Source organism: Lagopus muta, chromosome 5, assembly GCF_023343835.1.
Source record: "Lagopus muta isolate bLagMut1 chromosome 5, bLagMut1 primary, whole genome shotgun sequence".
NCBI lineage: Eukaryota > Metazoa > Chordata > Aves > Galliformes > Phasianidae > Lagopus > Lagopus muta.
This window is the reverse complement of record NC_064437.1, coordinates 65,282,185-65,308,824: the sequence shown is the minus strand read 5'-3', so window position 1 is coordinate 65,308,824 and position 26,640 is coordinate 65,282,185. Positions and strand designations below refer to the sequence as shown.

The 26,640-nt window shown below is 49.0% G+C and overlaps 1 protein-coding gene across 26 annotated transcripts in view; it reads right to left on the bottom strand.

Annotated features, from left to right (window-relative positions):
* JAKMIP3 (Janus kinase and microtubule interacting protein 3) overlaps positions 1–26,640 on the bottom strand; it is a 50,607-nt gene that overhangs the window by 16,986 nt on the left and 6,981 nt on the right. For all 26 annotated transcript variants that reach the window (XM_048943948.1, XM_048943954.1, XM_048943950.1 and 23 more), the window contains exons 2-3: positions 6,756–6,937; positions 3,854–4,351 (exon numbers count right to left, since the gene is read on the bottom strand). In XM_048943948.1, coding sequence (XP_048799905.1) covers positions 3,854–4,351; positions 6,756–6,878 — 621 coding nt within the window. In that variant the 5' untranslated portion in view covers positions 6,879–6,937. The remainder of the gene's footprint in view (positions 1–3,853; positions 4,352–6,755; positions 6,938–26,640) is intronic.

Below are 26,640 nucleotides of genomic sequence, written 5' to 3'. Positions count from 1 at the left end.
AGCACACCCACTGAAGCGCCTGTGCTCTCCAGGCACAACACGTGCATCCTGGGCAAGTGAGGTTTTAAGCAGTTCTGAAGCTGGACACATTTCGTTTAAAGGGACGCTTTTAAAACAAGGCCTGCTCAAATAAGAATGCTTTGCCATGCGAGGACTGGATTTGACACGTTTATCTCTTTGTGATAGCTTTGTCTGTGACCTGGAAAACAGTGTGAAAACTTGGGGAAGAATGGCACAGCACATGGACACGTCTCTCCAAGGATGTTGTCCCTGCCTCCCGGGAACAAGTGCAGGTTCTCTTTGTAAAATGCTGAAAACAGGAGCTGCTCAGCTGCACATTAGTATGGGTGCTCTCAGGAATTCCATTAAGGCAATGATCTGCTGACTGTGACTCAGACATGTCTGTAGAGGTCCTTCTGCTAAATATCTAAACAGTTAGAATCATAGGCTGGTTTGAGTTGGAAGGGACCCTAAAGATCATCCAGTTCCAACCCCCTGCTGCAGGCAGGGACACCTCCCGTAGCCCGGGTTGCTCACAGCCCCATCCAGCCTGGCCTTGAATGCTTCCAGGGAGGAGGCATCTGCAGCCTCATTGAGCAAAGAGATCAATAGAAATCAATATGGATCCATAAAGGAAAAGATAATGCACCATCAAACGATTATTTGCTTAAAATAGGTAGAATGTTGGTGGTTATCTCTATTTTTGTGAAAGCAGAGTCATGGTACTACACAAACAGCACTTTAAAAGGAATAAAGATACAGCAGAAAATGCAAAGGATTTGTAACACAGTGCCTCAGCAGTGGTCTATGTTTTAGAAAAAAACTAAAAGAACATGTGGTGAACAGCTGAGGAAGCATCAGTGGTCACATTTCCTTTCTTAGGATGAAATTCACATTCATGAAGCACATAAAACAATTTGATGCTGCCATCTCACTATTAAAGTGAAATGGTGTGGAAGCAGTACCAAAGGAAGGAAGCATTTCACTACAGTTGTTATCCAGCACATTTCTTCCTTGCATCACAGACACCAAGAGGAGGGGAAGATGAGGTCCTGGCAGCAGTGCCAACCATGAGCACAGCTGAGACCAGTTATGCAAACCTAATTGCATGCGGAGCACAACGTGTTGTCCTCTCCTTGTGCTCTCCAGTGCAGTTCCGAGCACGGTTTCACACTTAGCTGGTCTTAAGCCTTGTGGCTCTTTTAAAATGCATTATTTCCACAATGATTTTAAAACCTACATGTAGGTTTCCCTGCTTGGGAAATTTCTACTTGTGATGTTCTTGGGGCTTTGCAAATTCTGCAGACACCTGCATTTGAGGCACGTGAAAGAAAGGCAGCCCTCCATGGGCAGCAGCTGAGATGTCAGTGAGAGCAGCCCTTTGCAGCAGAGCCATTCCTTAACAACCTCCCTGCCTGCATCGTGTCCCAGACAGCAGCCAGGGTGTGCAAGGGGACAGCCAGCAGGTAGGGAATGTGAGGGGACAACACTGGCCAGAGAAGGACTCTGTCTGCAGGCTGACTGAACTCCAGCCAAATGTTTGTGACGTGCCCAGGGAAAGCAGCATGCTGACACATGGACACTGGCACAGGCTGCCCAAGAAGGCTGTGGATGCCCCATCCCTGCAGGCATTCAAGGCCAGGCTGGATGTGGCTCTGGGCAGCCTGGGCTGCTGGTTGGTGACCTGCACACAGCAGGGGGTTGGAGCTGGATGAGCACTGTGGGTCTTTTCAATCCAGGCCATTCTATGGTTCTATGGATGGTGATGGGCTGGGTCAGATCCAGCCCTGCAAAGCACTCGCATTCCTGAGTGGGGTGGCATCATATGGAGGCCATATGAATGCATCTGAATTCATGTATCTGCTGCTTTACATTGTTTTGAAATGTACAAATTAAAAATTGAAGTTTACTGAAACCAGAAGGGACGTTGCCATATGGACTTGTTACTGTCTGCAATATGACTCTTGTCTTTTACGTTAACATCTTGGAAGCATCTGAGCCAGGAGAACTTGGTTTTCAGTAATAGTTTGAGGGTTTTGAGAAGTGTTTCCCTTTCATAAAGAACAGAGTTTTCCACGGAGCACCACACCAGCTTGGAACATCATGGCCCTCCCCCGTGAGGTGCCAGCGGCTCCATTGAAACCAACTGTGGCCAAGTCAGTGGAACAGAGAGAGCTTGATGTCATTCAGGAAGCACTTAGGGCCTGGTAAAGTGATGGCATCGTGTAATTTAATTAGTACAGTTAGATAATCTGATTCATTGAAGCAGGAATAAAAAAAGTTTGATTTCCAAAGGCAATTTAGAAAACATGACATTCAGTCGCTCTGTTCTTCATAACTAAGGACATATTTATTTTATAACTTCTACATTAGAGGCCATTAGCGTGGATTTTATTGTAATGCCTTAAGTTTATTTAGGATGTACATTAGCCATCCTTTCACTGTGATGTATTAAATCAATGCATCCAGCAGTGTATGTTTAGAGAAGAATCACTTACACTGCAGGATATTTGAACAGCACTGACAGATCAGTTGGTTGTAAATTGTTTTAACGTCCTCATCTTAAAAGAAAATAATATATGAGGGGAAGAAGCAATGTGAATTCTGAGAGAGCGGGTGGCAGAGTACAGGGAGAGCAGTGCTGCAGGGCGTTCCATGGAGAGACCACACTGCATTGCCTTCACATGGGGCCATTTTATTCCTGGTGCTGGTCTAGTTGGCTTTGATTTAGCTTTCTTAATACTCAAGTGAGAATGGGTTAGAAGAGACATTTATGAGTTTATCCTGAGACACTGCATACCTTTACAAACATGGCAGACCCCAAAAGATGGTAGCATCAAATAAATACTGAAAGAAAACCCAAAATACACCACATTGGAGTATGGGTGTTAAATATGTTCCTGTGTTCTTGGGAATGGTAGCAAGGTTAAGAGAGTCCTGCAGATGGGCTGTGCTGCACTCAGAGGCTGTGGGGGAATGGCAAGGCAAGCAGCCAGCTGCCAGTGCAGGAGGAGCTGTTCCAAACTCCAGAAAGTGCAGGTGGCTACCAGGTTTGCTTGCAAAGACTTCCCTTCCATGGGGAATTCTCCTGTTTTTCTTTAAGTGGCACATTCTAACATCCCCAACTAGCTTCCAAGTCCATTGGATTTGTATTCTGAAGCTGTTGGTGTGTAGCTTTTGAGATCCAATCTGTCGTAGCTGAAACTCAAATGGTCTGATGAGCTGATTGAAACACACAGATGCAGCAAGGCTCAGATGGGTCCACGGAGAGGGACTGTCACTGTCTGCCCTGGGGGAAAGCCACTGAGGGGGGACGCAGAGGGGAGAATTCCTCCTGAGCACCCTGCAGAGTGGTGGGGTCGTCACCTCCAGGCTGCAGGGCTCAGGACTCTAGGATGGGAGAAAACAGCATGTTGGGATTGCATACAGCTTGTTATGGAATGTTTACAGGAACCAGCAATGGGGAGGGATGGAAGTTGGTCAGTGAGGAGCAAAGGGTGGGGAAAGAGAAGGGGAAAGGGATGAAAGGCTGCAGGAGGCCAAAAAGCATGGCTATTTTGTGGGATTCCCCTCACACAGCTGGCAACAAAAGGCCTGTTCCTCACATCTGAAACATGGCTTGTACCAATAAGCACTGACAGAGGTAAAAAGAAGCTCCATACAAAATCATCCCATAGCAGGTTTAAAAAAAGACATTTGGACATCTCTATTAGCAATCAGAAAATGGGTCTGGAGTAAGCTCCAGAAGTTTGGTTGCCCATCCTCATGCATCTAAGCAGCCCAGCACTTTCATTGAACCGCTATCAATAACAAAAGCGTTAGTAAAAGCACCGGTACAGACAGCAACACATACCAGCCTGCGGATTTCCCTCTCACACTCCCTCTTAATCCTGGTGATTTCCTCTTGGTGCAGGTGATACACGCTCCTTATCTCTGCGGCTTTAATTTTGTCAGCTTGGATGACCATAGTCAGAGCCTCCTCCACTTGTTTCTTAGCCCCCTTAAGTTCCGAAATTTCCTGCTGCATTTTTATTTTCTCTACCTCGAAGCCCCTCTTGGCCTCCTCCTTGGCCTCTGTCAGCAGCACGGTTTTCACCTTGTCGGGAGCCCCGTCGCGCACAGCAGTCAGCAGGGCCTGGAGTCTCTGGATCTCGTTATCTTTAATTTTTATTACTCTGAGCAGTTCGGCCTCGTGCTGTCTCAGAAGTGCTTCCCGAACAGCTTGGAGCTCCTTCATTTTCTCTTCGTGAAGTTTGACTTTGAGCTCTGTGACCACCACTGTGCTTTTGTGCTGCTCGTGCTCTTTGATTTGCTTCACCTCCTGATTCTTCTCTCTCTCCAACTTGCTGACCTGCATGGAAAACCAAACAAGAGCAGCATTTTTACGAACAAAATGATTACCAGAAATTCTGAGATAATCTAGGACAGATATGGATCACATTATTGTATCACACCTAATGTTTTACATCTGTGCCTGGGAGAGCTGGTGCTACTGATGCAGGAGTACAAATGTCCTTTATCTCAGGTGCTTTAGGAACCCTCTTCAGAAGAGCTTTTGGGTACCAATGGGATCAGCAGGCACTGCCTCGGCTGCTCTGGCATCAGATCCATCCCTTAGCAGACCTCACTGCTCCCCCTGCCTTCATGCTGTATGCTTCAAAAAGAGAAATTTCCTCTCTTGAGGCATTTCATTTGAACAAAATGCACAATACAAAACCCTTTTCCTCAAGGAGAAGGCCTTTATGATTTGTGGGAAAGGTTCTTTGTGCTTCCCATCTGCAGTGCTGCTGGACTCCAGGTCTGGGGCTCTGATGGGGCCCTCGAGAGCTGCCCCCCAGTGCAGCCGGGGGTCTCAGGGCTGTGTGTGATTCCAGGCACACCAGAAACACCAGGATCACATTTGTCACAGCCCTAACAGGATCCGTCCCCTCCCACAGAAGCACCAAATGTTCACCATGTAGCTACCAGAGCCAGTGTAGCTCCACATAACCAAAACTGGTGGTGGCAATGGATAAAACTCTTCAAATGCAACTGGTCCTCTGTGTGCTGTGGCTATGAACCGGTGCACTTCAACGAGGCACTAAGTCAGAGATCCTTTCCTTTAATTCTGACCACAGTAGCAGTGAATGCAGCTGTGTGCATGGGGGGTTACACTTGCACACGCACCGGGAGAGCTGGTACTGCTGGCAGCAGCCACCAGTGGTGTCCTGGGGTACCAGTGTGCCACAGGTCCTAGGGGACAATATCCACCTCAGTGGGAGCAGGTTTGGCTCAGTGGCAGGCGTTGCAGTGCAGTGTATTCCAGCATGTATCTGCTGTAGCACTTGTGGCGTTTGCATACGTGACCACCTCCTTTGAGCAGGTTTGCTCAGGGGCAGGGAGCACAATTCCATTTGCTCTCTTTTCTGCTCCAAGTTGTTTATCAGATCAGTCTGTGCATATATTCAAATGCCAAGATTAGGAAATGAATATTCGGTACTTTATAATTATTTACTTACTGGGAAAAAAAAAAGGTCAGGTCAATTCTTTTTAGCGAAGCTGCGTTTGTCTTCCTATGGTGACACAATAAGGCTTCCTTGCTAAGAATATGTCTAAGTCTGTCTCCCAAATGAGAGCACTCTATAGAACTAAACACTGCGGCTGCAAAGGAAAAACTGCAACGTTACAGAGAACTGGAAGAAAGTAATTTGTGAATAGGAGAAAAGGAATCCTGACAGCTCGATAGAAAAGACTTTGTCAAGAAGTCAGCCTCAGTGGCAATATCTGTATATTTTAATAATCCCTTGCGGTCTCAGAGACTTCAATTTGCCTGATTTAGTGCCCAAGAAGCATTAGCTGACATGTAAGTGCAATAAATTTCTGCAAGAAGCACAAAGCCCAAGTGAACTAAGCATTAATATCCAAACACCACATGAGGCAAATGCTCAGAAACTGGACTAACATGTCTGTGATACAAGCTATGGACAGAATTATGTTTCATACACACCTAAGAATTAGCCCTTCCAGAGAAGTCTGAGCCCTTTGCTTTCTGGCTGGGTCTCTGAAGAAGCCCTCCTGCCACATCCCATGGGGCTGCTCAGGCACAGACCTGAATGCAGCTGTCTGCACATGCAGGGAAGTACAGAAAGCCTGGCGACAGCTGCTGCGAAGCCCCAAACAGCAGAATTTCATCAGGTGCTTTTTCAGAGATGAATTCTGCATTGCAAATAACAAAATGTACCCGACCACAGAAGGGTCAAATGATATTTCAGTTCAAAACTGCAGCAGGAACTCAATAGAAGCTACGATGAGAAGCCATGTATCAAAAAGGGGATGGCAGTGGGATGGAAAGCAGCGTCCTTGTTCTTAAAGCTGCAGACTCTGCTTCACCACGGAATTACTGGTTGCCGCCCTATTGAAATGTATGTGTGTGTGCTGCCTTGGCCAACTTCCTTAAAAATTAGAATCGTAGCCTCCAGTGTCAGATCACGGGGCCGATTGGTGCAGAGCACAGCGCCGCGCTCGCGGGCACTGCGTGTCTCTAGCGGGGCTGCGTCCCGGCGGCCACGCAGGGCTGATGGCTGCCGCGGGGCCGCGGCTCCGGCTTGGGAGCGGGGCGCCTTGTGCTGCAGCACGGGGGAACCGCTTCAGAGCTGGATGGGAACGGGCCAGCTCGCTTCACACAGGGTCGATCCCCGTTGGCCACGTGTTTCCCAAGGCACGGCAACGGGCTGCGCGCGAGGCGGAGGGCCGAGAGGGGTGGGAAGGAAGCACACCTTGCTCTTCTCCTGCTGGAGCTCGATCTGGATGTCGGTGAGCTTGGCCCGCAGCTCCTCGTTGGCGGCCTGCAGGGCGGCCAAGGCGTCGGGCCTGGCGCGGCTGCTGCCCCTCCTCGACATGGTGCGGCCCCGCGTCCCCCTGCGGTGCTGCTCCTCCGGCGCTACATCTTCTCAGCCGCCTGCAGGGAGGGAAGCAGACGTGTGAGTGCAGGGCTGGGCAGCGCTGCCGGGCGCCGGTGTCCCCTGTGGGCACTGCGGGGCTCTGCCCGGGCTGCGCACCACCGCCCGGTGCCCATCCACAGCCAGGTTTATGGTCAATAAACATGTCTGATAAATACGGGTTTGCCGCCACGAGGCGTCAAAGGACGGGCAGTGTGCCGGCATCTCGCCCCATGATGTCCGAGCGGTGCTTCAAAGGCACGGAAACCCATCCGAGCCACGAGCTGCTGCGGCCTTTCTCACTCCTCCTCCCGTCTCCCGTTGCAGGGAGGAGCGCAGAGCTGGGAGCTGGGATTCGGGAACTCGAAGCTCACACCGCCAGCTCAGGTGCTCCGCCCTGGAGCTCAGCCTGCACTGCTGGGCGCACAGCACACCATTTACACCACTGGCTGTCATTGAAACGTTTCTCACCGTTCATCTCATCATTCACCTGCACTTTGCATTCACACAGCACGGAGGATGTGGACTGTGCTCGGTTGGACTCAATGATCCCGGATGCCATTCCTAGCCTTAGCAATGCCTGGCCTTCCACCTCCAGTCTCAAGGCACCCTCACGGCTCTGGCTGGGAAATCTGCTTCCAGTAAGGGCAGAAAAATGTCTCACATAAAAAAGTTTGCTTTCCTCCAAATAACTTTAAGAAAGCAATGGTAAACATAATAAAAGTGTTAGAAATAGCAAGAAGCTATAGGAACAAGCAGGGGTTGCACAAAGCCCCAGAAGCTTTCTGTGCCAGCACACGTTTTGTTGTTTGGGAGCAAAGAGCAGAAAGGATGGCGCTTCAGAACACAACTGAAGGTTGAAGAATAACAAAAAATCTGATGAAAAATGCTTCGCTGGAGAAGTAACTTGCTAAGATAAAGCCAAACTGCAGACAGATTGCATGCATTCATCAGTTCCAAAATCCATTGGAATGCATTTTTAACTGTCATCACACTTCTGTTTTGAAATAACGCTTTGTTTCCAAATTTTGGTGAATTCATACAATAAAACATACACAGAAAGCTCTCATTTGGAAAAGTATTCCCAGACTCCTTAACACTAACCTTATTAATGCAGATAAAAATGCTTTTAGACAATGACTTTGAATGCACTGAGATATTCATCTTGATTCATAATGAAAAGCACAGTAGAGCAGCCCTAGTCCTGTCCAAGTGCTAGGAAGGAGGCTAAGCATTGCAGACAGCTGCAATAACAGAATAATAATAAATAAAAATAACATCATAATGAAAGAAATCCAGTTTATGTTCTAAGAGCAAACACCTGCATCCATGAGGAGAAAAGAGCAGATGGGGGCAGCCACCTCTGGTGCTATTTAACCGAGATGAGAAGCTAGAACAGGGCTGAGAGCACCTGGGGGAGGTGGCCAAGTTTGGGAACAAATGGACAGAGCTGCTGGGTGATGGGGAGCACGGATGTGGAGGGGTGGAGGAAAGAGCTGCACTGCTGCCAGGGGACCAAAGCAGGGCAGTGTGAGCAGCCTTAGCTCTGCTGTTTCCTGTGGTGGTGTTTGACTGCAGCCTCCATTTTTCTACAGAAAAAAACCAACATGTTTTTAGTAATTCAAAGAAATTAAAATGAAAAAAATGTTGGATACACGCTACAAAATCTCTAAAGAGGTGGCGTAGATATCCTTAGCGTTTGAAATTCCTGCTTGTTTCTGTAAGAAGATACACTGCGTCAGTGGCTGCTCGAGAACAGAGGTATCTTCAAGCAGAAAATGGGGCAGTCCGTAGCCCATGGCACTGAATTCCACCTTCTGAGATGAATGAGGCATTTATGTGTATGACAACGACTTTCTTAAACAATATGTTGCAGTGATGGCTGTGGTCAGTGGAGTCTGGCTGCTCCACAACCCTGGGAAATGAGAAGCAGCGTAATCCAATTTTAACTGCTTATATGTGAATGTCAGAGAAATAACAGATTTCATGACACAGTGATTTGTCAGAATAACTTACATCAGAACCTCTACTTCTGAAGGGCAAAAACTACAAGAACGTTTGCTTGTTTACAGAAAGCAAACTGAAGAAACTGGAACAAGAAAGCAAAGGGCAAAACTGTTAATAGAGGCACAGTAGAAGGAGCACAAGCCCAGCAGCTGCTTTGGGGGACAGCACACGGTCACAGCACAGAGCTGTCTGACACCCCCAGGGTGACAACGTGAGCTACGATTAGCCTGTTCTGCTCTGTCCCATAGGAGCCTGGAAAGCTGGGAGCTGCCCTGAGCCCATGGGTGGCCACTTTTGGCCCAGATGGGGCTGCCCACATGTGGCATCCATTCCCCCAGGAATCAGAGTGAGAAGTTTTCTGCCAGCTCAGCTCTGGTCGCACAACACGTCCCGTAACACAAGGGAGGTGACAACGGATGGGCACAGAACTGGAGTGCAGATCCCACAGGCTCCCATCAGATCAGTGCAGGCATGGAGCTGCCATCAGGAGCTTCCACTCTGGAATGCTAAGGCTTTAACAAGATTTCCCAGAGAAAAATCTGCTGCCTCACCACTACTTACTGTAATAAGACTGGTTCTGAAAAACTACGCAGAAATTGACGACTCTTTTTCTCTTTTAATTAAATCTTTAAGGCTGAAGAAAGGATATAACGATTAATCTTGAATGTAGCCAAGGAAAACATCAGAGGATTAAGGGATGCAGATAATCGGAATTTGATCAGCCTTGGTAACGATCTCTGCGCAGGTACTGCTGGCACTGAGAGCTGCAGCACGATGGAGAAGCCACTCTGCATGCACACTGCAAGCTCTAAAACTTGTGAGGGAGGCAGGGAAGGTTTCCCAGAGGAAAGCACACAAAAAGAATTGTGCTTCTCCCACTTCCCAGAGGAAACATGGGTACATGAGATGTAGATCTGTGCAGAGCTACAGCAGGATGTATTATTGGGTATGACAGAGTGCAGACCCCCAAGCCCTGGCCCAGGCTGGTGGGATGCCCTGCACATACAGAATCATAGAATGGCCAGGGTTGGAAGGGACCCCAACGATCATGAAGCTCCAAATCCCTTGCCACATGCAGGGCCACCAACCTCCACATTTCATAGCAGCCCAGGCTGCCCAGGGCCCCATCCAACCTGGCCTTGAACACCTCCAGGGATGGACGGGGCATCACAGCCTCTCTGGGCAGCTGCTCCAGCACCTCACCACTCTCTCTGTAAAGAATTTCCCCTCCTGTCGTGGAAGATGTGGACCCTGGAGCACACAGAGAAGGAGGTGCTCCCTGCCCTGCTACAGACCTGAGTCTGTGTCCTTCCCTGAGAAGGAGGGGAGAGGGAAGGAAAATCAGGCTGGGACCAAGGACTGGGCCATGTCAGCATTGCTAAATGCTCCCTTGTATGGTTTCACTTTAGTTTTGCCTCATTTTGTTCAAATCAATGAATGGTTAGTGAATGGTAGACAGATTTTAGATAATATACATTCATGGAACTCCACTGGATTCAGAGACACTCATTTCAAAGACAAGAACCAGTCAGGCTCCCGAGCTTCTAAATACAAAAAAATTAAAATGCAGTATGAGCAATATATGCAATTACTGACCAGATTCGTTCAGCTCTATTTAAGTAAGGGACATAACCTGAGCTGCTGTTCACCTGCGAGGACATTGATTGAGAGAGCAAAGCAGCAAAAGCCCTGCTGGAATTTACAGCAGAGACTTTGTGTGAGACAGAGCAGAGGCACCACAACGTTACAAAAACCCATTTCCTTGTTGCTGCTTATCCATGAAGACAGCGGCAGGGAGGACAAAGACACACAGCACCAACCACGGACCTGCCCACTTGTGGGCTTCTCAGGCTGACACACTCAGTGTAAGGGATTAAAGGGAAAACCCCAAAGCAGTGTCACTATGGGCTGCTCTACACACAGAGCAGCCCTGCAGCGTTTGCCGTTCCAGCGATCAGGAAGGGATCACACAGCTCAGAACGGGGCACTCAGGAAAAGCAGCCCTGCTTTCCCTGGAGATATAATGGGAAACTGGTCTGAACAGAGCGTGGCAGCTTTCTAGGGACAGCCCTGAGCTTCTGCGCCTGCTGGGGAACAAGCATCATTGTTGCAGAGTATGAAAGTGGTTATTTGTGTTTCAAAACCTTGTGGCCTTGTAACACTGAGACAGCGGTGCCGGCTGGTGCGTGCCTGCCTGCACATCAGCCATCTGCAGGCTGCTGGGACAGGGCCAGGCGTGGGGGCATATTGCTCCCAAATACTGGGAGAAAAAGAACCCATAAAAATATTTCCAAGTAACAGCATCATCCGTACAATGATATCATCATAGAATCACAGCATGGCCTGGGTTGCAAAGGAGCACAGTGCTCATCCAGCTCCAACCCCCTGCTATGTGCAGGTCACCAACCAGCAGCCCAGGCTGCCCAGAGCCACATCCAGCCTGGCCTTGAATGCCTGCAGGGATGGGGCATCCACAGCCTCCTTGGGCAACCTGTGCCAGTGCCTCACCACCCTCTGGCTGAAAAACTTCCCCCTAATATCCAACCTCAACCTCTCCTGTCTCAGTTTAAAACCACCAAAGAATTTTCCTTTCTGGAGAAGGAATGCAAACCAGTCATTCCCTGCTGGCTCTGTTCTGCTCTGACAGCTGCAGGTGAGCAGTGCTCCAAGGGGCCGAGCTGGGGTGTGCACAGCTGGGACAGCAGGCAGCATGGCAGGACATGGAGCTTGTGGTCCTGGGAAAGAATGGGCAGGAAGCACTGCCTGTGACAGAGCCATGTCACATGGGTAGATTTCCTTTTTTTTCCAGCAAGTTCTGTAGCGGAGCATCTTTAAGATCTATCAGCAATAAGGCCTTCGTATTTTTGATGCTGGGAGAATATAGCATGTGTATGATTCCTGACATGTTTGATATTGAAAATAGCATTAATAATGCATCATACGCTGCCTCCAGCAAGGGCTCATCATTCTTTTGGCTCCTGACTTGGAATGCAGACATCAAGGCTAATTGGAAAACATGTTTTCTAGATAACAGTTTCTGAAATCAAGGTTTCACCACAACTTAAAATAAATGAGTAAATTGCAACCCAGTGTATCATGGAATCACAGAATGGCCCGGGTTGGAAGGGACCCCAACGATCATGAATCTCCAACCCCCCCCACCAATGCAGGGCCACCAACCTCCACATTTCATAACAGCCCAGGCTGCCCAGGGCCCCATCCAATGGCCTTGAACACCTGCAGGGATGGACGGGGCATCACAGCCTCTCTGGGCAGCTGCTCCAGCACCTCACCACTCTCATAGCAAAGAGCTTCCCCCTGACATCCAACCCCAATCTGCCCTCTCTCAACTCCAAACCATATTTGTATCAATATTTTAAGCAAAACGAACTTTTGCACTCTGCCTATAGGCTCTCATGATAAAGAGACTCTTTTGCTCTTTTAATCTCTTCTCAGCTTGGAGCAGCCCCCACACCTGACAGAAGATGCCAACCATCTGCTCACACAGCCCAGCACTGTAACCCAGGCTCTCATTTTCTGGACTCTGCAACAGAAACTTCCAAGGATGTTACCACGAATTTTTCCTAATTTTCATGAAGACTTAAATTTTAGCCCTAATCTATCTGATAAATTCAGCACAGTTTTGCCACCCGAAACCTATGTTTTCAGTGCATAAATGTTTGTCACAACAAGTATGTGGCTTACCTGCAACATGAGGAGAAGAAGAGCTGTTGGAAATGCCATGGTAAAGCACAGCGAGCAGGCAGTGAGCCTTTAAAGCCCTGAGATCAAGAATTGCCAAGACACAAATTGTCATGCACACAGAGTTATGCTGGTATTTAGCTCATGCATGCTATGAGGATCTTTGTCTTTATGCTGTTGATATCATTGCTTGACTGAGCTGAGCTTGATTTTAAATATGTATACATATTTATATATATGTTTAACAAGATCAAATGCAGGTAACCCAAACTTCCATAGGAGTGTATCTGTCTTAATCACACTTCTGCTGAGAAAATGTCAGGTTTAAAACCAAATCTCATGTGAATTTGGGTAGAAGACAGCAGAGCAGGGAGAAGCCTTGCAGGTAGGACAGGAGTTTGGGGCGCAGGAGCCTTGTGCTCAGCACCCTACTTCCAGACAAGTGCCACGTGAGTGGGAAACTGCATCTTGCCTTGGAGATTTCAGCTCCAAAAAGAGGTGGTGCCCTCTAATTTGTGCCAACAAATCCCTGGTGGTCTACCTGATTTATCAACAGGAGGCTGTTCCAGAGCACCTCTCAGTCCCCACCATCAAAAACAAGCAAACAGCCATCCAGGCTGTGCCTTTGAAGAAAGAGCATCCAGTAAGAAAGGAAACAAAGCCACAAAACCCCACAGCAATGGGTTCCTGCAGCTGGAAGTCCATCCCGGCCGTTGCTCAGGATTAGATCAGTGCCAGCTACAGCTTTAACAGACACATGTCAAATCCTGCCGGCCGCAGTCTGTCCCCAAAGATTAATCCTCGGCCATCGTTAGCTTCCACTCACTGATGGCTGGGCCAAGGTCACAAAGTCCACAGCAAAATCCTGGCCCCTGTTAGCTGCACATCCATAGCTTACTTACATGCACACACAGCCTGTGTGTAATTATGTAATTACCTGTCTGCTTCACATCCGTACTGACCTTTCATCTTAAATGTTACAGCTATTTGTGGGCTTTCTTTTCGTGTGCTTGTGCTTTTTAAATGCAAAACGTAACTGGGAGTCACATCTGTGAGCAGCATGGTTTACAGTTACATTAATGGCATGTAAGGACCAGAAGGCATAGTTGTTCCCAAATCCCAGCACACAGAACTGCCATTTTAACACAAGTTTGACATTGCCTGAGCAGGACACCTTTTTTGCTCTTATATCTCCTATGGCTAAATTGTTAAAGAAATTTACAGAACGTAGGGGCTGTAGCTGATAGGTAGGAAGTTAATTTTTCTTTTTTCCTTGGATACTCTGCAGTACTTTGTGTACACAAATCCATCGGGGTGTTACAATAGCAGTGCAATGTACACCCACCCGAATGCCCAGCTGAACTAGAGCAGCTCGCAGTAATTTCACAGATCTCCCTGGGATTATTACTGAGGGATGCATTTCAAACTTAATTCTCTCAGCTTAATGCTGTGTCATTGCATTATCTCGATCACAAGCAGTCTGCACAACCCATCCACTTCCCCGAGGAATTCATTCCTGTGTGATGAACCACAGGCAACTGCAACACAGATGGCATCGCGTGACCCGAAAGCACTTCATGGCGGTGTTTTGAGCACGTCATTAATATCGCCAAATAATTATTTAATGGCACTTCTCCAACCCTCTTCTGTGCGAACACACAACACAGCTGGACTGCGGAGCATCAGGTGGCATTTCACTGCAGTGCTATCAGAAAAAGATTCCAGTTCTTGCAGCTATTCAGTTGATGAATGAGATTGGAAATAGCAGGCTGTACCGTGGCAACAAACAGCACTGCACTTCAGATATCAGAAACACGACCGATTTCCAGAGTGACTCATCCTCAGCCAATGTGCCATCGAGGATCAGGCAGCATGGCAGGATGCTGGTGGCAGGTGGGACCTTTCCTCAGCCTGACTCTGGTTTTCCAAGAGAAAAAACGGATTTTTAGTTGGAGAATTTGTTTCATTTGTAACCAGATATGTGCCCAGTTCTACGCTAATAGAAACACATTTAACAGCAGCAAACAAGAACTTGCTAGGAAGTGGACTACAAGTTGTTAGATGCCCATAAGCTCTAATGCTGCCCGCTCATGTCCCAGAAGCTTATTCTTTGAGGGTCAGATTATTTCAAACCTGTTTTTTCATCGGTTTAAATTGCCACATCTTGGCAATTGCTGAGGTCCCCTCCCCAGTCTCAGCCCACCTCTGTCCCCTCGTTTAGCAGGCAGCACGTTGCTTGGCCCATAAGCTGGTTAAGAAAGCAAAAATTGGATCAAAGCACGAGCGCTGCTGGCAGTGTGTCCTGGGGGTGTCGGTGTGGGATGGGGGTACACACTGTGGGCCCCACTGCACTGTATGGAGCTCAGCACTGATCCTCTGCCACGAGCATCTGAAAGGGTCCCAGGGAAGGCTGGGGGTCCCAGTGCCCATGGAATCAGGTCTGGGCCTGCTGGTGGGGGGGAGATGGGAAAGACCTTGGGAAAGACCTTGGGGAGGACCAAGAGAGCTTTGGATGAATTCTGGTAAAAGGGAGATGTTCTGTATTGCAGTCACTGGAGAACAGAGGGCTGCCCTTCACACCATGCAGGCTACTAGCAGGAACACTGCTGGAAAGGATGGAACCTAGAGTGATATCCAATTTAGTAATGATCTGTGAGTTCAGAAAGGAGAAGCTGTTTGAATGTCACATTACTGCGACTGCAGATTTGTCACTGAGCATCACAGCATGGGGCTTCTTAGCACTGGAAGTGGGCAGCACCCAGCTGATCTCAGCTCAGGAACTGGAACTGGGGCAGCAAAACTATAACAAACGCAGCTGTATTGATATGCACTGTTACCCAATTAGCTGGGATAATTGTAGGTACACAGGTTTCTGACACATTACAACATAATAGCATATGGCTGGGAATAGATGAAAGCTGTTGCTGGAAATTGTGTGCTCTGGGCTATTCGCATCCTGAATCTCACCGACGATCTCACATGAACCCAAATGAACTGCGATTAAGAACTGCTGTAATCTGAAATAGCTGGGGGCAGATCTAAGTGAAAACCAGAAGTCCTTCGGATCTTCAAACCTGAGAAGGGGGACTGAACCTACCATGGGTGTCCCTGGGGACAGCAGGAACTGCCTGCACCCATCTGCTGCAGCACCTGCCCTGGGAGCTGCCCTGGGCTGTGCTCCTCAGTGCTGCTGAGTGCTGTGGACAACCAGAACACACTGCTCCATAACACAGCATGTTTTAATGGTGCAGAGCACCTGCCAGGAGGACAGAGAGATGCTCAGCAAACAGAAAATGATTAATGCAAAAAGGAAAAGGAGCTTGCAGGGAGAATGGGGCAGCAGGATGAGTGCAGCACTTTGACAAACCTTTCTCTTTTTGTGTCTGCTTCTGGCACCTAAAGGCCCCTTTCAGGCAATTGCTTTCTGCCAAACGAACCGCCGCCCTGGGAGCAGAATGCTGGCCTCCTCCATACAGCACCCATGGGTGCTCAGTCTGCAGGGCTCTGTGCTCATCTGTGCTCCCAAGCTAAGCCACGAACCTGTGCGTGCTGTGATCCATGTGAGGTAATTGTTATCTGCCTGACATTTCCAGCTACAAGGAAACAAAATGAGTGCTTTAAATTAAATTTGAAGAAATGAATAAGGTTTAAGCAACAGCAACAAAACCAGAAAAACCCTGAGTCATTCCAGGCCTCAGAAGATGACTGAACAACGTCTTGAAGGCAAAATGCCCTCCCAGGAATGGAATGGGGAGAATACCAAACCCTGCAGCAATGGAGTGTGTGGTCCTGAGCACAGAGCACAGCAGCTGTGGGGCAGGGGCTTCTCCCTCACTGCTGCTGTCCATGGCAACGTGACTTCTGCTCAGAGGGGGTTCTGGGTTCTGCTTTAAGCAGATGCACATGGCAAGGAATTTTTAAGCTGTAAACTGATTTCTTTATTTAAAGCTGACTTGATCCATGATGCCGCATCAATCATTCTGGTCAATTTTGTTAGCTTGCAGGTATCCATTTCTCTGCAGTTTCATGGAACAGAACAGTCAGGGAGACTTCCATTCAGCAGGGCAGAACCAGCTCACCTAAAGCAGGGCCAGGAATCCATTCCTTTAGGGAAATGTTTTTTTCAGCACAGGAGCTCTGTCATCTTTTAAATGCTTTCTTTAACCAAGACTAGATGCCAGAAATGGGCTGATTTCAATGGAGAATCACATCCATTTTGTGCACGTTGCCATATTCAAGATACAACTGCAGTTACAAAGAAGGATGACGTAAATCAGAATCATAGAATCACAGAATCCTAAGAGGTGGAAGGGGGCTCTGCAGGCTATCTAGTGCAACCCCCTGCCCTCAACAGTGACACCAAAGCTGGATCAGGTTGCCCAGAGTCTGATCCAGCCTGGCCCTGAAAGTCTCCAGGGAAACTGCATCCACCTCATCTCTGTGCAGCCTGTTCCAGGGCCTCACTGCCCTCACTGTACAAGAGGGCCATGTTTTACAACTGAGTCTTCTAATGCTTCACTAAATGTAAGAAGCAATAAACGTACAAATAAATTGAGTGATCAACTCAGAAGGCAGTTCATCCAAAAAAAATGAGTGCTGTACAGCCTCCTGCAAGCAGGACCAATGACAAACATGTGTTAAGGATTACAGCTCCAACAGCACCAGGAGGCTCACACGCCTTCCACCTGCCCTCAAGAGACATCCGATATTCAAAGGCAAGAAGTAAAATCAACCACATCAGTGTATCTGCTGCCACACTGCATGCAACAGACTAGAACTGAACAGCAGCTTGGAAACGTGCTCTGTGTCAGCAGTGAGCTCCCAGTGGCACAACGGCACCAACAGTGGCTGCCTGCTGCAGAGCTGAGGGTTGGCTTAACCGAGCCAGGAACAGAAAACCCCACACTTCAACACAGGGTGCTAACGTAATTAATGGGGTGTAAGCAGAATGTTGGCTGTTCTTCTACAGCTGAATCCTAAAATGCAAAGTGAAATGTGCCACCCCCACCCCGATGAGATTATTTCAATGAAAAGCTCCCTACAGATCATCTGCAAGGAAATGCATGTTGCTAAGCACGTTCCTATAACAGACCAACTTGTCTTCTACATCAGGTTCCCAGTATTTCCATTTAGAAACCAGTGGTGTAACGTGACAGCTCCAAGTATCTGATGCTATGACAAACAATGAGAAAGACCTCATCTCTCAGCTAGGCCAAACATGGCTTCAAAATACAATATCAGCAACCCCAAACCTTACAGCCTGTCCCCAGGTGAGCTCTGGTCCCAAACACCCTTTTGTAGTCTTGGACTTCCGTGGTTCATCCAATAGAGAAGAATAGATTTAGCACCAATGCTTGACCTCTGAGTGCTGCTCAAGCATGGGAATTGTCCAGATTTGCAGCACTGTCCAAAGGAAAGAAAACAGAGATAAAAGAAGACACACAAATAAAATAGAAAATGGATGTTTCCAGTTTCTGAAGTCAAATGTCGAGAAGTGACAGACCGGAGCCCAGTGTCAGCTGGTGCATCCACTGCCCAGCATCACTGTGTGGGTCTGTCATGTCTGCTTCTGATAGCTTAGTTTCCCAACTTGCTTTTAATTTCCCACAAGAACATGCACATCTATAAAACATGCCCTTTTCTTTCCAATAGCTGCTAACCCTTAGATGTTTAATTATTGGATACAGATTGTGTTGAAACTGTTTTGTTGCACTCGAGGAGTACCTGGGTACCAGAAGTTATAGGAACATGAGTCTGCCTTGCTTAAAGGCTGCCACTCACTCTCCCTTTCTATCACTGGAGCTCATTTACCCATCCCAAGGACCTATCCCACACCAGTGCCGTGGCCTTTTTTAGCCTGCACAACACCAAGTGCCAAAATGCTCCACCAAAAGGAAACCTGCAGCACCACATGGGCTCTTCTGGCCCATAAACACCACGAATGAAGTCGCCCATTCCCAAATGGAATCTCCTGGGAGCAATGCCAGCCAGTGTCCCTCTCAGAGACTTGTTCAGGCTGCAAATAGCGCTGGCATTGCTTTTCATTGTAAAAAATGCAGTATCACCAAGTGGTGGAACCCTCTGACAGAACTCTGCCTGCAGACAGGGCGCAGCTACAGAAGAGCTCTTTCCTTATTATTTGTCCAGTGTTGCATCTGGCTAATGGCAGAATCCCAGCATGATGGGTTGGAAGGGACCTCAGAGCTGCACAGCCTGCCATGGGCTGAGTGCCCCCCGGTTCTGGCTGCCCCGGCCCGGCTTTGGCCTGGGGCTCCTCCAGGGACGGGGCACCCACAGCTCTGGGCAGCAGTGCCAGGGCTTCACCATGCTGAATAGTACTTGAATTTGGCATTTTCCATCTGGCAGCCCTCTGCACTCACTCCTTCACAGAATATTGCTTCTCACAAGCCTGTGCTGCACCACTCCTAGTTAGGAGGATGCACCCTCCTGGCTCCTGACCTCCTGGCTGACCCTCGCCCTTGGCAGTGAGCAGCAGCCTGTGCTCAGTGAAACCTTGCAGGTAAACACACGTGTACAGCATGAGAGTGCAAATCTGAGTCTCAGTTTCATGGTGTATGCTTAAGGGCTGGGTGCTAAGCTATTAGCTGCTTAAGAAGATTTGGTAAGACGAAGCTTAAGCAACTCATCATGTACAGGGCACAGAATCAGAGGGGGAACAGCCATTGGGATGGACAGTCCCAGCAAAAGGGCTGCCTGGACTGGAGGTGGGCTGGCAAAGTTTGGGACCCTGCTGGCAACCTGTGGAAAGAGTGGACAGGCTATCACAACCTGCTGATAACAGGATTATCTAGGTCAGTCGAGATGAGGGAGGGATTAAAGCAAGAAGAAGGAAGAAAAATTTAAAACAATAAGCACAGAAAATTAGGTAACTAAGCAACGCAAGATTCAATATGAAAAGTACAAGATAATCTATATTTAAAAATATAATTTGGCATACCCTGCAGACAGAGGTTTAGAAGGAAAGATCAAGTCATCACTGGGGACATCTGTTGTGTAGCAGCAAGGTAAACAAGGTATTAGATTGTAATAGCAGGAGATAGGAAATAAGATGGAAAGCATTGCAATGTTGCAGGAAGGCAGTCATTATCACACCAACACTCATCTGAAACAAAAGGTGCAGCCAGGAGATAAATTATCAGGATCCGTGATTTGTGCAAGAGACATTAAGCAGGCAGTTATAAATTATTGACGTTATGAGAGTGAGAACAACTGCTCTGATTTTTTTCCACAATACTGCAAGGACAAGAAACTACCCAACATTATTAAGGGACGCTGGCAGGGGACAGTTATGGGTTTTGCAGAGGAAAGCTGCACCTTCCCTTTTGCACTGTGCTCTGCAGGCAACAGCAGCACGCCCTGCCCTGCTGCTCCCATCAGCCAGGCAGCACCAGCACAATGCCACGCTGCTCCAAGGCTCTGCAGCCCTGTGGCACCTGCAGGGCACAGCTTCCAGCCCTGCACACCTGTCTGATCCTCCACAGGGTGCTGTTTGACTGCTCTGTGCTGCCGCCGTGAACCTCAGCATTGCTGGGTTGGTGAGCAGTGAGCAACAGAGCCCCAGCAGCACTGGTAGGAGAACAGCCTGCAACAGCACGGCGTGGGGTGGCCTTCTGCAATGGCACAGCAGTGTGGAAGAGGACTGTCCCAGCACACAGAAGTCCCACCTGCAGCAGCTGAGGAGCACTGCAGCGAGCGCCCTGCTCCGCTCCAGCCGTTACATCTCCATCAGCAGATACTGGAAGGAACACAGGAAATATCACTATAATTATGCAGCCTTTGTATTGCACTGCTCACTGCTGTGATTGGGTTTGTGGCTGTTTTGAAGGGGCTCCCAGCACAATCACTGCAGTTTCTCTTCCCCTGCAGCAGTGGGCCCTGTGGTGAGCTGCCCCAGCACTCAGCTCTAGGCACACAACCCCTCTTGCTGCTCTTTTATTTCTTTAAAACAGTCTCCCCACAGAACCCAGATTCCTCCAGAAAATAGTGGAACCCAAAGCTCACCACAGGGCTCCAGCTGCATCCTCACTTGTTCCAACGAGATCATTGTTCTGATTCCTTCTTGCAGCTTCCCTGAGCACACATGGTGCAGGGAAGCACCCAGCCCTGCTGCCCAACCACAGCACAACCAGAAGGAAGGAGATCAGCCCCATCGCTGGGAATGTCTCACTCCAACCCCAGCTCACATCAAATGAGGATCACGGAGCGAATCTATGTCTATGCCCAGGGCAGCCAGGGCTGTAAGCAGCCTCTCTGGACCAGGCACCAACTCCAAGCCCATGGCCGGAGCCACACACATGTCATCACTCAGTGCCTGCAATAAGCCCTGTGGCAGACCAGCAGGCTGGGTCAGCTGTGTGGTTCAGGCTGCGGAGCTCCCATGGCAGCAGGCAGAGCATGACAGGAATGCAGTTGGCCTGCGCTGGAAGCCCACCTTGCTGTGATGGAGAGGACGTGGTGCAGAGCCAGGCTCAGCACTGCCCCGAATCACGCCAGTTAGGAAAGCATGCAGTACTCAGATGACCATGAAGAGCACATGGCCCCAGCTTCCAGCCCTGGGGAGCCTCAGTGGTTATCATGCAGCCTCCACATGCCATTTTGCTTTCTCTTTGGGAGAAAAAATAGCCAAAACGTATCTGCTGCTCAGAACCAAAAGTGGAATAGAACACCAAGAACTTTGTTTTGGCAGTAAGACACATAAAATACTGTCTTCAGTGAATCTGCAGAAACATTTATAGCTCCCAGCACAACTGTGTTGCCCCCAGCCCCACATCAGAGCTCCTAGGCTGGGACCGGACCTCCCTCGTACAACACTCCAGGCATCAGGGCTGAGACAGCAGTGTCTCTTGGTCCTTCAATGTAGCAAGACCTTTTCCCCCACCCTTTCAGTTCACTTTGTCCATTTCTGTATTAGAATAGGAATGGACAGGAGTGAAGGAGTGGGGCCTGAGTGAGGAGCAGGAGCCCAAGGGCTCAAGGGTGGTGGAGAATAAGTGGGGTGGGAGGGCAGCCTTGGGGGCTGGGCAGTTCTGCACCAACCACAGCCCCTCGGGATACCAGTTCTTGCTTTTTAAAATCTATAGAAAAGTACATAGAAAGCACATATTTACCCATGATATCTGGAGTTTAATATTTACGTTGGAAGTGGTTTTGTTCATAAAATACAAATCTGCAACCTACAAGCGAATTAAATTTCTGTGTCTGTATCTGAGATTATAGACAGAGATTATTTTTCCATCTAAATAATCCATATCTTAGCAACACAAACAGGGCTACTTTCCAAAGCCAAACGCTGTGTTTTAACGGTGGTCAGGGGATGCTGCTGTGCAGCTCTGCTGGTTGGCTCCCAGCACCGCCAGCCCCCTCTCCCATCCCCCCATGCACACTCACACTCTGGATTTCACCCCAGTTCTGTAGATTTAAGAAGATGGAAAAGCTTCAGAAAGCAAACAGCCTTTAGCTGTGCGTCTGAACCGCTGGAACGCGCCATAAAAACGAGTCTAAATAAAGCTGTTGCTTCCAGCCGGCGGGGGAGCGATGCGCCCGGCGCCCCCAAATTCAGTAGGATTGCACTGCAGGGGCACAAGAGGGGCTGTGCTGTGCCTCAGGCCGGGCTGGGGGCACGGGGCTGCTCCTGCCATGGGGCGCGGGGGGCTGCCATCAGGGCTGGCAAAAGCCTCGGAAAAGCCACGCAGCCGCGAGACAGAAACGCGACAGAACCCTTCTGCAGACAGAATCACACCTGCAATGCACTGTAAGGAGGTGATCAAATGGGATCAGCTGAGAAACGCGCTCAGCAGGGATTCCGAGCGGCGCTGCCTCACCTGCGCGCTGCCTCCGGCGCCGAGGGGCTGTGACTCAGCACAGGGAACAGCTTTTGATTTTTCAGATGGAACTTACCAAACCGTGCCAGCATTACGGGGAGGATCTGCTTCCTGCATCCGCCTCTCTGCCGGCCTCTCCGGAGGTATTTTCACTAAGCCCTCCCCATCTGGTTGTGTTATGATGACGGGAGTCGATTTATTTGGGGAAAATCAATTGCAAGCCTGCATGGGAATCAAATGGAGCAAGACAGAAAAACACCCTCAACCTCTATCTCTGCTGCGTGTAAGAGCAGATGCAGCATCTTATCATTAGCCATGGAGCTGTGTGACTAGGAGCAGCAACCTCCACTCTGAGCATCCCTTCACCACAGCCCCCTACACATGGGGAACACCTCACGGAGGGCAGGAGGGCTGGGGGCTCAGAGACAGCAAAAAGGAGCAGGCACCCGGTGAGCTGCAGGCACGGCTCTCTGCAGCTCAGGGCACAACCTGTGGCTGCCACTTCAGAGAATGCCACCTCCAGCAGGTGAGGAAGAAAACAGCTTGGCCTGTTCCAGTGCAAAATCCAGCCTCTCCATCTAATGCCAGCAGCCTGCCTTGTCAGGCAACACAGCAAGATGTCACGTCCAGGTACATCGAGCTGCCCACTGAGGGGCCACAGCCCCAGGCCAGCTCCTGTGCTCCTTCCACTGCTAGCACAACTGACTCACAGCCACACTGCACATCTGCATGGATTCAGCACAGGTCTCTGCAGCCATTTATTCATAGAAACACATAATGGCTGGCTGGAAGGGCCCCTAGAGCCCCCCAGCCCCACCCCTGCCATGGGCTGGGTGCCCCCCAGTTCAGCCTGCCCAGGGCCTGGGGCTCCTCCAGGGATGGGGCACCCACAGCTCTGGGCAGCAGTGCCAGGGCCACACCACCCTCGGCAAAGAATTTCCAACTAGCATTGCATCGAAATCTTTCCTCTCTTGGTTTAAAGCTGTTCCCTTTTGTATCAGACCATGTAAAAAGTCACTCTCCCTCCTGTTTATATGCTCCCTTCAATACTGGAGGGCAGCAACGAGGTCTCCCCAGAGCTCTCCCTTCTCCGTGTTGAACACCCCCAGCTCCCTCAGCCTCTGTTTATTTAATGGCTTGTTCAAACCACTGAAATATTGAAGACCATCAGCTACAGCTGGGCAGTTGTTTATCACTGAGAGCTCTGAATACAGCGCTGCTTGGGGCCGACAGGCAGCTCCAGCAGCATCCCAGCACCTGCTGACAGCCACAGCATGTCCCAGTGCTCCTGGCAGCAGTGCTGCTGGGTTTGGGCACCACACGGACACAAACACTGGCCCCGCTGGTTGCAATGGGAGAATAGCACAACTGAGAGATTTAGAATGGATTCAGTGTGTGAATTAGCAAGAAAATAAAGAAATGAATATTTCATGGCACCTGGGAGACTGCAAGGTGAATGAATACCTGGGGGGGGGGGGGGGGGGAGGTTTTTTTACTAACCTGAAGTGCTATAAAACCAGAATTTAAAGTAGTGGCTTTCCCACTGTGCCCATGCAGCAGAGGGGAACACTGTGACTTCACAGCCACTGCTGTGTCCTGCAGCAGGGGTGGGAGAGATGAGAAGAAACTGCACTGTGTCCATTTCTCCCACAGTGATTTCATGCATAGCCCAGCTCCTGACTGCACTGCTTTGTGTTAGACCCTCCAGGTGGAAATAAAGCATCTTGGTGTGAGCTAAACAGACATTTCCTTTGATCAAAGTTTGCCTTGCCTTCCTCCCTTTCTGCTTCCCTTTATAGCATGCTTTAAGGAGGAAAAACTATTTTGGTTTGATGCACGCTTCTGGACAAATTTTTAGCACGTGTGCATGTCACTGAGAATAGAAAGCAGGTTCTGTGAGAAAAGAAGAGCCCACGTCTCATTGCCACGGGCAATCAGTCCCTGCCTGCCTCAATCCTGCTGCCAGGCACCACGGCTCTCATGCAGGAGGGGCTGCCTGCGCCGTGCTCAGCTCCTGCTCAGGAACTCACGGCCACTGCAGCCTGTGGGGCTCCTGCCCAGCAAAGCTGAGCCGTGGGGGGACAGGAAGGCTCCTGACCAACAGGAATGCTGTGCCCTGCTGCTGTCAAAGCAGATGTTGTCCCTTGGCGTCAACTTAGCATCAGATAACAAAGTTCTGATGCCTCTTGCTTCTGAAGTAGATATGGTAGAAAGCAGAACAAAACCCCTGTGTCTGAGATCAGAACTACAGATATTTCGGAGTCCAAGCAGAGCGCAGCACCGCACGGCTCTGCTTTCCAGCCCTCGTCTCACAGATGAATCATCACAACAGCCAGGCACACGTTTCTGAAAAGCAGCCTAACGCAGGGTGCCTAGGAGTTACTGCACAGAGGCATTTTTGGAAGAAAATGGCCTGGAACTGAGGCACCGTGGAGGCAGTTCAGCAATGCTGTGACCCCCAGGTGGTCCCGCTGCCTTGCAGTGACTTGAAGGCGCAGAGCACATCCAAATCCCTGCTTTCCACTTCCACATGAAAATGGCAGCAATAAAATGATTGCATGCTTATCACAAGTGCTTGCTGTTGATCTCACCCGAATGGCTGACGCCCAAGTTTTTGCAGTAATAAAGCAGGGACTTCAGTGGTCATAACATGAAGTATTTGGACTTGGACAAGTCAAGCCGGTGCTTGGAACTTTGAGAAAACTTCAGAGACCTGAGTTTGCACATTTGCTACTTTAAATAGTGAGTCACATCAACGTGAATTGGGCATCTGCAAAATGATTTCTTATTGATGGCCCTCAGCCAGAAAACCAAAGCTAAGTTTAATGAGAAGCTACTGCTATCCAAAGTTGCCTTTTTTCAATGGCATCTGAAGTTTTGCAGGTTCTCACCCACTGCTCTCCAAGCTGTCAGTGGGAAGTGGCCTGTTGTGTGTTAGCATTCTGTGTTCCTGTCTGTAAGGAAACGGCCCCATCTACATCAGTGCAAACATCTGGGTCCTTTGGGCAAAATAGTAATCATTGCTGTTACTGAGACAGAACATTTCATGCATATGGTGCTGATCTCAGTGGTCAAATAAATAAATACATAAATTGTAAATAATAATTCTTAGAGGAGTGCTGAGATATCCTGAGTTACCAATGAGAGCTGTGAGAACGCCTGGGCTGTGGAACAGACAGATCTGTGTGCTCCAGGATGTGCCTGGAGCTGAGAGCAGCACAGGGACTGCAACAGCAGCTCTCAAAATGAAAAGCAGAGCAGGAGACATTTCCAGTGTGCTTAAATCACAGCCCAGAGTTAGCAAACCAGTTCCTATAGACAGCAGTGTGTAAAGCAATGATAAAGGATGCTAAAGAAAACACAAAGATGAGGCAATGAGCCCAAGGGCTGGCTGGGGGCAGGAGCAATGCAGCTCATAGTTTCCAGGGCAGGCTTTATCAGCTGAATTACTTGGCTTCATTAAGTGCTGATATTCAGTTGTACCTTCAAACTCTGATCCACAGATATGCCTGTTGTTTTAACAAACCCTTGCATTTCTCACTCCCTGCCTTTCTGTCTTTCACTCCTGATCTGGAGATCTCCATGCACATCTATTTCTGTGCAGACATCCCTTCCCAGGAGGTACATCTACTCCTGAGCCGACTAATGCTACCTGATATCACTGTTGGTGGATTGACATCGAAATGTAAGGAGAAGGAAAAATATTCATGTCTGTATGATACCATCAGTGTCAAATGCAGCTGTTGAGTGACTCATTTGTAACCGACAGCAAAGATATTTCTTAGCAGGAGCACCTATTTTCCTTCAGTTTCACACATTTATTCTCAATCTGAGTTAATCAGCAACTTTCCCCCCTCACATACTGTTACTGCTCATAAATACAACCAAACATCCCTGATGGCATCCGACCAGAAGGCTGGCAAGCAGAGCTGCCACGTTCAGATGGACACCCGACCCACTTCTGCTATGGAGAGCTGCCCCTTGATGGCAAATAAAGGGGCTGGTGCCAATAGCAAGCATCCTGCTTGTGGAGGCCATTCCAGATTTCCCCAAAGCACTCAGTGCTGGTGCTAAGCCACTCCTGCTGAGCATCTCAGCTCTCCAGATGATGGAAGAAACTGCTTACATCTTTTACATCTTTTTCTTTCCCATGAACTCTGCACAAATGGAAC